Here is an 11751-nt window from a genome sequence, read left to right on the forward strand (position 1 = left end):
TCAGACTCTTCTTCGTTTGCTTCTATCTACTCTGCCCTCCAATCTTCTATGCATTTACCTTCTTAACTTTGCCCTTTCAAAGAAAAGGAAGCACCTGACACTACAGAGAAACTTGCAAACACACAATAGCAGGACTGGTCAGGTTTGTGATCTTTTACCTCCACATATAATACTGGCACTAAAAGCTATCTGGAAAGAGAAATCTACCATGCAGGAACAAACCAAGAATTTCTCTGGTACTTACAAATAGGATGTTCTAGGCTGGTGATTTATCACTGCCTCTGAATGAGAAGTTGGCATCTATAATCTTTTCAAATTTACTTAGAAGCCTAGAGAAACCATTTGAGATTGAGATCTTTCCTTATGGAGTCCACAGTGGGCTGTGGCTTGTAAGGCTTTCAAAGGAGCCAAGAATTTATTGGAGGAATCCCAGCCTATGAGGAACACCAGTTGAGGGAACGCCTGATGTGAAAATTCTCTCCCACTACTGCCGGACGATGAGCAACTCACGTAAGTCTTGGAGCGTTTCCCAGGTCACCGAAAGGTTAGGTGATTTGCCCGTGGACACAAAGCTAGTGTCTCTCAGGCAGGGCTTAAACCCAGGGCTTTCTCAAGGCCACATGAGATGATATGAACATACAGTCCCCATGTAGCAGTACCATAATTGTAGGGCTGAAAGGTGCTCTCTGCTGACCTAAGCCTTCCTTTTTCAAATGAGGTAACATTTAAAAAGTGATTTGCCAAGGCCATATAGCTAGCTTCGGGGAGAGCTGATATAGACTCAAGCCTGATGACTTCTAGTACAACTCCACATAGTTAGAAGGAGAGGATAAATCTAATAGTATTTGATGGAAGGGCAAGCTTGTTTTAGATGATCCAATTTCTTTCCCTCTTTCTTTTTCTGCCCCTGAAGAAAACGTCAAGTTATAACAAGCCAACAGAAAGAATATTTAGAAGTACCAGAGGACACATTCTCTAGATCTTCCTTCCCTGGCCTTCTGGATGTTAGCTTTGGGATGTTATGCACACTAGGGAAAGGATCCCTACCTCACCTCCTTCCCAGACCAATCTGAAGATAATCTGCTCTCATACAGAAGTGCCAAACTTTCCCCACTAATCCTCCCAAAAGAGCACAGGAAGTTCAAATACCATCCATCAGCCTTTCCTACCATGGAGGGCTCCAAGACTGCAGGGAAGATTGTGAAACTTTCATGTTACATCCTCTAATCCTCCTGGCCTACCTCCTCAGCAGGTGAGAGTTGCCCCCTGAGTCCCAAAGCCCTCTTGGACTTCACTTGCTCATTTTTTTAATCTTAAATTACATAAAAATCTAAATGACTACATTGCCTAGACCAATCCAGCTGATAAGAAGTATGACAGTATATGATTATACATCGCTATTGCATGCAATTTATCACCTTAACTTTCTCATGTTTTCTTTTTTCTAATACATTAAAAAAAATTAAAAAAAAACTTTTTTAGATGCACCCTGATTAAATAGGCATATATTGCAAGTTGGTGAAAGTTGGGGTTCCTGTCAGTAATGCCTATCTCCAACTTCCATTATGCAGTGGCTTAATAAGCCACATAAAAGGCTGAAATCTTCAGATCTCAACTGCAAAAGTGTGCTGAGTGAGCAAGGAAGGGGATAAGGAAGCCACTCTTCTACCTAACCTTAAATAGCTATCAGTCAGCCAGGTAAAATTTCAAGTCACAATCTGGTATACTACATGAGAAAAGCGACATGGTCAGAAGAGATTAGCACAAAGAAAAGAGGGGCTGTCATATTAGCTCCACGAAGCAGTATTTCTATCAAACTGAACTAAAATATGGTAACTACAGCTTTTAAGGCAGCTACTGAAGGTATTAATTTAATTTAATTTGCAACTCCTCCCTCCCTAGTTCTACACCCACACCATTTGTTCATGTAGTTTCTCCTGTGTAATTAGCATCTATTGATTTAATTTTATGTATTTTATAAACAATTATAAACTGTAACATACTAATTAAATAATAAAAGGAATAAGAAAGGATCACAAGTATGCTTCACTTTTACCATAAGCAAACTCCATCTTTTAAAGAGAATTAAATATAAAATACAAGTACCATTTTCATTTTCAGAAGAAGTTAGTAGTCAAAAGTGCTATACTTGCAGTATGTGTTTATAGAAGATACTTTTATACTGACATTATACATTTAAAGTTTACAAAGTCCTTCCTGTACAAAAATGGTTAGAGTTCTAAGGTTTTAATGACTCACCAGAAACCCACTGGTATCACACTATAGTTTAAGAAAGAAAAGTGTCTACCCAGAATGGTAGGGAACAGAGAGTTTTGATGCACTGAGGTTTTAACTGAAAATCTGTCTGAACCCATCCCAAAATTTTAAAATGCATGAGTATACCTTCCCCACTTAGTAAGCAGGGCATGCTGAACATAACCAAAACTTCCTCTGATAATCAAAGATTCCATCATGTTCATCAGGATCACTACAAAAAATAACAATCTCTGTAGATGGAGAAGACAGAAAAGGTTTAGTTGGATTTACAGACTTTATGACATACCCAGGAAGCTGCTTTTGTAAGGTATCAGGATACCTCTCATAAGAACATTTCTTTAAACTTTCATTGAAGAATCTGGATTATTTGGACTGCAGTTACTCAAATTATGCTGCAGACTCTGATAAACCGAGAGCAACCTTCATTCACCCACCTAAACGATGAAATCCAAAGGTGAACCTTTTGGTTGGCGACTTTGCCGAAAGCCACAGAGCTAACAAGGTAAGTATGATAGCGCTGAGGTCAGTTAGCATGTGAAGTGCGTCCGTCATGATTGCTAGGCTATTTGCGATATATCCGCCTTAAGACAAAGTAAGAAAAAAAAAAGATTGAAATCAGTCAATAACCAATAACAAAGACAAGCGAGCTAGAAAGATTAACCTGTTGTGAGTTCTAATAAGATTCTAATTAAAGCTCTGAATGTGGAGGATAGGCTCCTTTAAGGCAAAGACTGGCTTTTATTTTGTCTTCGTAGCCCCACTCCTAACATGGCGCCTTATCATACAGGAGGTATTTATAAATGCTTGTTCACCTGTATGGCCCTACTTCGAATAAATGTTCATTTTAGGTGGGATTCTGTCCATTCCTCTTTCTCATCTACAAAATGTAAATTCCTTAAACCACAAAGTGCAAGTGAACTGTTCTGCCTATATACATACGTCAACATCTTCTAATTGATAATGTTATGCCATACAGCAATACCTCTTAACATAGGGAAAAATGAATTTTACAAACTATTTATTGCTATATTATATTATCCTGACAACTGGTACATAGTATGTTTTGAAATTTACTCTTTAAAAAAAAAAAAGGACTAACTAGGAAGACTAATTCCATGTACACCACCCAGTGACTCACTTTACAAAATTTTGAGGCCCCTTCATTTCGGTTAAAGCTGGATTTTGGTCTTCAATATTTTAACTGATGCCTTGTTTTCATCACATTCATTTGAGAATGTATCCCTTTCTCCAAACTAGCAAGTCTTCCCTTGGAACAAAGATTAAAACAGTTCAGCAAACAACAGGGTCTAACAGTATAATATTTGATACCATATGCCTATTGTCTCTCACCTCTGTAACGAAGGCGCTGGGAATGAAGGGAGGGAAACTTGTACATATGCTTGACTGACTGATACTAGAGTGGTCTGCCATTTTCCTTTTTCAGCTCATTTTACAGATGAGGAAACTGAGGCAAACAGTCACATGACTTGCCCAGGGTCACACAGCTAGTGTCTTGAGGCCAGATTTAAACTCTAGTCTTCCTGACTTCAGCTCTAGGAGCTCTTATTCACTGCACCCTACCATAGGGTCTGACTCAAGGTGGGGAGAGGGAGGGGCCTCCTATGCAGTTGTTTTTATTTGCATTTGTCTTATTAGTGATTTGGAGCAGTCTTCTTATGAATGTTAAGTCTGTAACTCTGAGAACTGTTTCTTCTTATCCATTGGGGAACTGCTCTTGGCCTTATTTTTGTAGTAATTTTTTATTTGGCCCTATCATATAATGAAACAAAAATGAAGAATGCAGGACACTTTGATATCAGACCCTTACCAGAGATAACTAATGCAAAGATGCCCCCACCAACTGTGTCCCTTCTTCAGCACTGTATTTTGAATCACTGCCCATGCTGTAGATAATGTTCACCTGCTCCTCTAAATCCCCAACTTAGATGAACAGAGTAACTAAGCCTTTGTAAAGAGCTTCCCAAGTCTCAGTGCTAAGTGCACACACACATATAAACTGTGTTGCATCACTAACGTGAAAATGTTTAATGGGAATATACATGTATAGCCTATATCAGATTTTGAGCCATCTTGGGGAAGGCGCTGGGGTGGAAGGGAGAAATAAATTTAAAACTCAAAAGCTTATGGAAGCGATTGATAAATCAAAATAAATTTAAAAAAAGAGATATTAAAAGAAAAAAACAAACTGTTGCAAACTTTCAATTATCCATGATGATGAAGAAACTCAGAGAATACAAAAGATGGTGTAAAAAAATCCTATTTTATCTCATAATTTCAATATACACAGAAAACTGGTGAGAGAAGTATTCAAAGAGATACACCCTTCTGAGTTCAATCCCAAAGGCTCAGTTTAACTCCATGGCCAGGGCCTTGGGTGGTTATTTTTTGGGGGGTAGACTAACAGCTTTTTACATTCAAAACTGGAGTTTCAAAAACAGCTTGCCTTGTAAAGTCCTATTTCTACCCAAAGTATTTCTGAAAATTTTCTGTATTAGGAATTGCTGATAAAGGTCTGATAAAAAGTATAGGGAATGAACAAAAAATAGACCAAGAGCCATTTCCCAAAGGTCAAAGGATCTGAACAAATAATTCTCAAAAGAATTGAGAACTATCAACAACCATGAGAAAGACTGCTCTAAATCAATAATAAAGATAAATGCAAATTCAAATAAATCTGAGGTTTTAGCAAACTGGCAAATATTTTAACACATGGGAATAGTCAATGCTAGAGAGGTTGGAAAGAAAGGCATACTGATACATTGTTGGTAGAGCTATAAATCGATCTAACAATCCTGGAAAAGTAATTTGGGATTATGTTTTTAAAAAAACAATCAAAAGCACAACTGACTAAAATGTCTTTGACCCAGAGTTCCCACTGCTAAGCATAAATGTATTCCAAGGAGATTAAAGACATAATTTTCGTCCCGTGTTACAAGGTCCCATATGTTATAAGATAATCATGGCAGCACTTCTGTGGTAGTAAAGAACTAGAAATACAGTAGGTGTCCTTTGACTGATAAATGACTACGGGAATATAATGAGACAATACTGCACAATAAGAAACACAGATGGGATGAATTCAGAGAAATTATCCACCATGATGGAGAAAAAACTTAGAAAATACAAGACATACTATAAAATTCATTTCAATTTCTTCATCATGTGAACGTAGAAATTCGGTTGGAGAAGGATTCAAATGCCTTCTGAGTTCAGTCCCAACTACGGGAAGACATATGATTTGATACATAATTAAGATGGATAAGGAGAATTTAGAGAAAGATAGTTAGACTTATCAGAACTGGTGCAGGAGGAAGCTACCAGAACCAGGAACTATACACACAATGACTACAAAGTAAAAGAAAAGAACAATAAAAATGCAAACGAACACTGGAAGACCAAGCTAGGTCTCAGCGAAGCATGGAGAAAATGCACCTCCTTCAATTCACTGTAGGTGGGAGACTATGGGTGTGATATGTTGTGTAGGCTAATCCTTAGATAAAGACAATCAGGGAGCTATCAATATGTATGTGGGAACTTTCAATAGTAAATCATTACTCAACTCTCACGTTCAGAAACAGAGTAGGAGTATTAGACAGCCTCACTCATTGAAATTCATGTTTTTTCTCAGATCAGGAAGATGCTAAAACTGCCTCAGAAAGCCTTTCTCATATGTCAAAATAAAATATTTGAGAAAATTCTATGACCTCTTTTGGTAAAGTAGTGCCTTGTAAAAAAAAATTTAATTTAAAAATTAAAAAGTTGTAAAAGGGAGTCACTAGCCATTCCTCGAACTATGTGTAAAACTCGACTGCAACCTTCCAACTACCTGACCTAGAGTCAATTGTTCAGAAGTGGAGTCATGAGAATCAACTCTGCTGGAAACAAAATTTCAGCATTAGGCATTTATCATACACATCATGGTTCATGACATGTGAAAATGAAATCTCTTTCATTTGTGAAAATAAAGCATCTTTTCTCCACTTACACCACCTAGCAAAAACTATCTTTGAGGGACAGCACGAGGCACAATACCTGGTACAAAGGCATTTAATAAATGTTTACTGACTGGACAGGTAGCAGCTACACAGAATGCACAAAACACTGGGATGTCTACAGCTATCCTTTCCATAGTCTTCCTAAAAGAGGATAAGCTGTATGAAGTTTTTAAAACACAAAGTGCATCAAAATAGTGATTTTCCAAGAAATCCTTGGAGTCCCTTAATGTTTAAATTATTTCCCAGGAGGTGGGTAGGTAGTATAGTGGACCAGGAGCCAAGAAAACTTGAGTCCACAAATCCAGCCTCAGACACTAGATGTGTGACCCTAGGCAAGCCACCTCAGTTTCTTCATCAGTAAAATGGAGATGATAATAGTATGTACCTTCCCCAAGGTTCTTGTGAGGATAAACGGAGATAATAGCTGTAAAAACAGCTATGTAAATAATACACAGCTAGCTTTTATTGATATTAACTAATAATCATTAGCTATTAATTATATTAATAACTAATAACAATTATTAGCTATTGATATCCTAAGAGGATCAATCTGTTGGATGAATTAATCAGTTCATGCAATTTAGTATTACTTTAAGGAGTTCTGGTGTTCTCCTGAACTTAAAGGGTAGGAATTTGAAGATACTACCATAAATCAGGGTGTGGCAGAAATATGATTTCTAATCCTGGCTCTACTTCCTAGCTGTGGGACTGGATTAGATGATTTCTACGGTTCCTTCCAGCTCTGGTCTAGAATTCTGCCATGATTAAGTCAAACTGTGCAATTAAAAAGGAAAAGTCAAATGACTTCCTGCAACACTAATCCTTCTGCAGAGACTTTTTGTTTTCATCTGACAGGGGTCTTCCAATTCAGTCACAGAGATGAAGGCACAATCATTTATGATTCTAAGTCTTGGTCAGGATGTAGAAATTAACTTTTAACTTCATCTTTAAACAGAAAAAAATAAGTGAATAATACAATTCAGTTAAAAAAACTCAATCTCTTTCATCTGATTCTAGATGTGTTCTAAGAAAAATGTCCTCTTGAAATATATGTTCCTCATTCTTTAGGCACTTAAGTTGGTTTGCACATCAGAACACACTGACAGTATCTTTGATAAGTAGCAAACTATCTCTCTTGAAAACAATTATTAAACCTCAAGTCAGGAGTATCTTAACATTCTATGTTGCCTTTCCTGGCTAGGCACAAGGAGAAAAAGCCGATAACACAACTCACCCACGAGTTCACCAATCATGAAGAGGAGATAGAGAACACCAGCGATGGTGAGCCTGGTTTTCACTTTTCTCAGTTTCAATAACTCTCTCTGTTTCCGACAATTGTCACAAGGGTCTACTTTGAAACCCAGCTGGCTGTTGGGCAAAGGTGCGTCCTGATCAAGTAAGGAATCATCATCGGCCTGGAAAGCCAGGTGGGTCCCATTAATAGTTTCTGGGGTCTCCAGGCCATCGTCAGCGACTACAACTCGAAGTTTATTAAACCTGGGGAAATCCTCATCCCCTACTTCATCCGAGAAGTCAAAGGCGCTGGTATCATTTAGAAACGGAGGCGTATCATCTTTTTTCCACCACGATTTCAGACGGTTCCATACATTGGCTCGGGCCATGCTGAAGTGACGGCTGGGATCGGGAAATCCGTCGGCTCCAGACCACACACTGCCTTGGAGACTGCCAGTCACCAACTTATCTTCACTGGAAATGGAATTCTAGGTAGAGCATATCCGTCTGTTTTTTCTCATCCTAGGAAAAAGGGAGTAAAATAAAAACTAAATGTCTGCTACCTTCAGTTTAAATGCCCCGGCTAAGTTAACCTGAGCCTACGCCTGCCCCGCTCTCTGCTCCAAAGCGCTTGGGGTTCGGGAACCCCTACAAAGTTAGGGCGCCCGCAGGGGGCGGGGGAAAAACTGGTAGAGACCGGACGGGGCAGAGTCCGGACAGCAGGCGTAGGACACGGGCTGCCAGACGGGACAAAAGCCGAGGCAGCAGGAGCGGAGCCCGAGGGAGGTCTTTCCCCATCGGCGCACTAGGAAGCCAGAGCCATCCGATACTCACCGGCACCTCGGGCGCCCGCTCGCTCTCCGAGAGGGAGCCCAGAGCGCCCGGGCTGGAGAGCCTCCCTCACCCCAGCTCAAGGGGCCGAGCCCGGGGGCTACCCCACAGCTAGAGCCCCCGTCACCCTGGAGGATCCTCACTCCCCGGGGAGTCCCGCGTCCCATCACTAGCGAAGTCGGTGCCAGATACCTGGGGCTCTGACGCGGCGAGCTCTCCTGCCCGACGCCTGCTGGGGAGCCCCCGCGCAGGGGAGAAGTCATCTCCCCGGCCCGCCTCGGCCCGCTCCGCCGCCGCCGCGCTCCGCCCCTCTGCAGCAAGGTCAGCCTGCCGTTCCCCGGCTCCTTTATCCACCCCGGGACGCAGAAGCGCGGAGGGGACGGGAGAACAGAGCAGAGGAAGGGGCGGTGCGAGGAATGCACGTCGCTTAGCGTCGCGCCGCTCGGGGAGCCGGCTCCCCCGGAGTCGGGCAGCTTTTGCGCTAGCGCAGCCTCCCGGAGCGAGGGCGCCTCCCGTGCCCCTACGCTCCCGGGCGTCCCACCCCCTCAGCCTCCGCGACGGGCAGCGCGCGTGCGCTGGAGTCACCGAACGAGAGCCGCACGAGAAAGGGAGGGGTCTGCACGAGAACAGGCGGGGGACGGATGGGTGGAGGCGGAGGGAGAGCGAGTGAGCGAGCGAGAGGAGAGCCCTCTTCCTGCAGTCCCCCTAGCACACGCGCGCTCACGGCGGGGCCGAGCGCGCACCCCCGAGCGCCTTCCCGCCCCACCCACGCGCCCCAGGGGTCTCTAGCTCGCCCGGCTCCGGAGTCCAAAGCTGTGCGTCTCAGTGCCTTGCAGGTCTATCACTACGGCCGCGGAGCGATGCCTCCCCCAGGCTCCTGCGCCCACTGTAGGCGAGGCCGCTGCCGCCAACCCGTCAGACCTGCCGGGACGCCTGCTCCGGGGGAGAGGGAGGAGGGTCGGTGTCTGCTGGGTCCTCGCGGCCAGTTTCGTGGCAGCCAAAGCAAGCGGCTCTTGTGCATCGTCTCCTCGTGCTACGTCCAGACCCGCCCCTGAGCTGCGAGGCGCCGCAGGAGGGAGGGCGCATCTGGGCAATCAGGGTTCGGATTCCTGTGCAACGCCATACCCAGTCTGCCCGATAAGCAGACGTTTTCAACCACATTTCTCTAACTGGAGGCCTGTAACAGAACAGGCCTGGCGAGTTGGCAAAATTTGTGAGAGTGGCCGTGACTTTGGGGAGTCAGCAGTTCTTGTTTCTCGGTTTGGTTTTGTCATCCTTTGCACAGTGCACAGGAATACTCTTTAAGAAATGATTTTAAAAAATCAAAGGAGGCAGCTGCGGACTTCGACAGCAGCCTTTCTGTTCACCAAATGTATGACCCTGGGCAACTCGATCAACCTCCCCACACCCTGTTTCCTCCGAGTGCAAAATGATAGCACACTAATAACTTGCACCAACCACCTAGTGAAGAAAACATTTTGTAAACCTAGAAGTGCTACAGAAATTCCAGTAATTGCCTGTAAAATATTTACATCTTGGAGTTTAGACCAGACACTCAAAACATACCAGAAGTAGGTTTGGGCTTACATCCATTTTATTTTCCCAGGAGATAAGATTGTGTAATTTTCCAAAGACTCTGAGGTCACACAAGGAGGTTCAACAGATCTTTTCATTTTTCCTCTGGCTTCTTGCAGACAAAATCTCTAAATACCCAAATGTAGGAAGCAGGGACCCCATATTTCAGGTAAAGGCACATTCCCCATCTCTTTATGTGCCCACAATGTAGATACCTGGGTATTGCCCCATCTCCAACCCCCTAAAATGCTTGAGATACCAAGGGCTTACAGGAACCCATGAACGGATACAGAAACATGTAAAATATTCAAATAGCTTATTAGACTCCCTCAGAAAGATAAACACATTTTGGGAGCTAATGGACAATCACTCCCATTCACATAGGCCTATTCCTATGTGAGCAACTTATAGAAACAGGGAAGGATTGGCAAGGTCCAGATCTCTTTCCTACCCCACCGTGCGAACCGCTCTACCATGACTCAATTTTCACTCTCCAAATGCTGAGAATAATTTCCCTCTAAGTGCCGGAACTCTCGAACTTGGGAGCTCTTGAACTTGAAATTACCAGCTGATTAACCCTTCAAAAGCTGTGAAAGTTAAAGCTCAGGATCTCTCCTCTTTGGCAAGCACGAGTTGGTCACTGCCATGTGCTTCTCTAGGAACTTTATCAATGCTTTGGTTGCTGCCAATATCTTAAGCATGTAAAGCAGAGTCTCAGAACCTAGTGCCTGATCTATATTCATAAAGGCAGAGCCTGTAACTTCAGGTCAAGGAACCTCAGGCAGACACCTTCCTTCCTCTTAGAATGTAGATCTGTTCTACTCTATTAGGATCTGGAAGTCTAAGGGCCAAAAAGGAAAGTGAGAACAGGTTTGCTTTATAGATCAGGGTGAGGGGGTGTCTTTTGTAGTAAGAGGTCATTCCCTACCCCCATTCACAGTTACCAGACATCTTGGAGGTAGTACAAATCAATGGGAAACAATCGGAGGAGTATCCCCTGTCCTTTGAGCAAGGTTCAGGGGTTCATGTCTTCTACCTCCACTGGAGATGCCTTTCAGATGTTGATTGGGAAAACTAATCAAATTGCACCAGGACTCGCCTGTTCACTCTCACTCCCTTACGACAGAATAAAGGTAAGTGAGCTCCTAAGAAAATCAGTGCTCCTGTTAAGGAGTTGGGAACCTTTTCTGATTGTAGATGTAGCATCACACACACACTTGACTTTCCAGAAAACCACCTCAGATTAGAGGAACTTTGTGAGTCAACATCCTCTCAAAACCATAGCTCATCAGCCCAGAATGACGTATTTCCTTTACTAGACCAACCAGAGGGCACATTAGCTAAAGCAAAAGGTGTTTAATCAACCGGCACAGCAAAATAAATCACAAGAAAGAATCTCCATTTACAAATGTGTAGAGAGTCCCACAGGTTATATCATACCATCTATAAGCTATAGCACAGTGGCTGGCACATAGCACTTAATAAATGTTTATTTACTTGGCAAAGAAAAGGTTTAGAGTTTATCCCATTCTGGCACCCTGAAGAAGCCCTCAAAGTGAGATTAAATCTGCATTTTTGGTTTTTCTAAAGGTTGCTCAGGGCTTCTCAGCCTAAACTCTCATCTGAATTATGATCTGAAATTCATTTTAATTTCTATCTTATCCGTGTTTCCCCTTCATATCATCCTGAGGCCTTCACTTAGCAAAACTGCAAAAAGAGTTGGGAGTATGAGATTTTTTTCACTCCCCCAAAATGTTCCTGGTTGACAATTCAGGAGCAAGACTAAAAAGGGGTCAGTTGAAGCTGGTCAGCTGTGCCT

At 42.7% G+C, this 11751-nt stretch overlaps 2 protein-coding genes across 3 annotated transcripts in view; both read right to left on the reverse strand.

Annotated features, from left to right (window-relative positions):
* SLC30A4 (solute carrier family 30 member 4) overlaps positions 1 to 8010 on the reverse strand; it is a 37438-nt gene extending 29428 nt beyond the window's left edge. Inside the window, exons 1-2 of one of the 2 annotated variants that reach the window (XM_021009306.2) lie at positions 7528 to 8010; positions 2712 to 2858 (exon numbers count right to left, since the gene is read on the reverse strand). In XM_021009306.2, coding sequence (XP_020864965.1) covers positions 2712 to 2858; positions 7528 to 7915 — 535 coding nt within the window. In that variant the 5' untranslated portion in view covers positions 7916 to 8010. The remainder of the gene's footprint in view (positions 1 to 2711; positions 2859 to 7527) is intronic. The other variant, XM_021009308.2, reaches the window with a different exon arrangement.
* Positions 7961 to 9518, reverse strand: LOC144456403 (uncharacterized). Its single transcript, XM_078151644.1, has 3 exons — positions 9279 to 9518; positions 8550 to 9062; positions 7961 to 8048 (listed from the first exon to the last, which is right to left on the reverse strand). Exons 1-3 carry the CDS (start codon positions 9516 to 9518, stop codon positions 7998 to 8000), a joined length of 804 nt encoding a protein of 267 aa, XP_078007770.1. The 3' UTR covers positions 7961 to 7997.
* Between the last annotated feature and the right edge of the window lie 2233 nt (positions 9519 to 11751).

Source organism: Phascolarctos cinereus, unplaced genomic scaffold, assembly GCF_003287225.1.
Source record: "Phascolarctos cinereus isolate Bilbo 61053 unplaced genomic scaffold, phaCin_HiC Scaffold_3;HRSCAF=262, whole genome shotgun sequence".
In the NCBI taxonomy this organism is placed as follows: Eukaryota; Metazoa; Chordata; class Mammalia; order Diprotodontia; family Phascolarctidae; genus Phascolarctos; species Phascolarctos cinereus.

What these genes read in the sequence shown, in the direction of transcription:
- LOC144456403 (XM_078151644.1), bottom strand. Translation starts at nt 9,518, where the DNA reads ATGTGGTTGAAAACGTCTGCTTATCGGGCAGACTGGGTATGGCGTTGC. An exon ending in CGGAGCAGGCGTCCCGGCAG is followed by an intron (nt 9,063 to 9,278) that starts GTCTGACGGGTT and finishes CGCGTGTGCTAG; the next exon opens with GGGGACTGCAGGAAGAGGGC. An exon ending in TCGCCGCGTCAGAGCCCCAG is followed by an intron (nt 8,049 to 8,549) that starts GTATCTGGCACC and finishes CCTTTTTCCTAG; the next exon opens with GATGAGAAAAAACAGACGGA.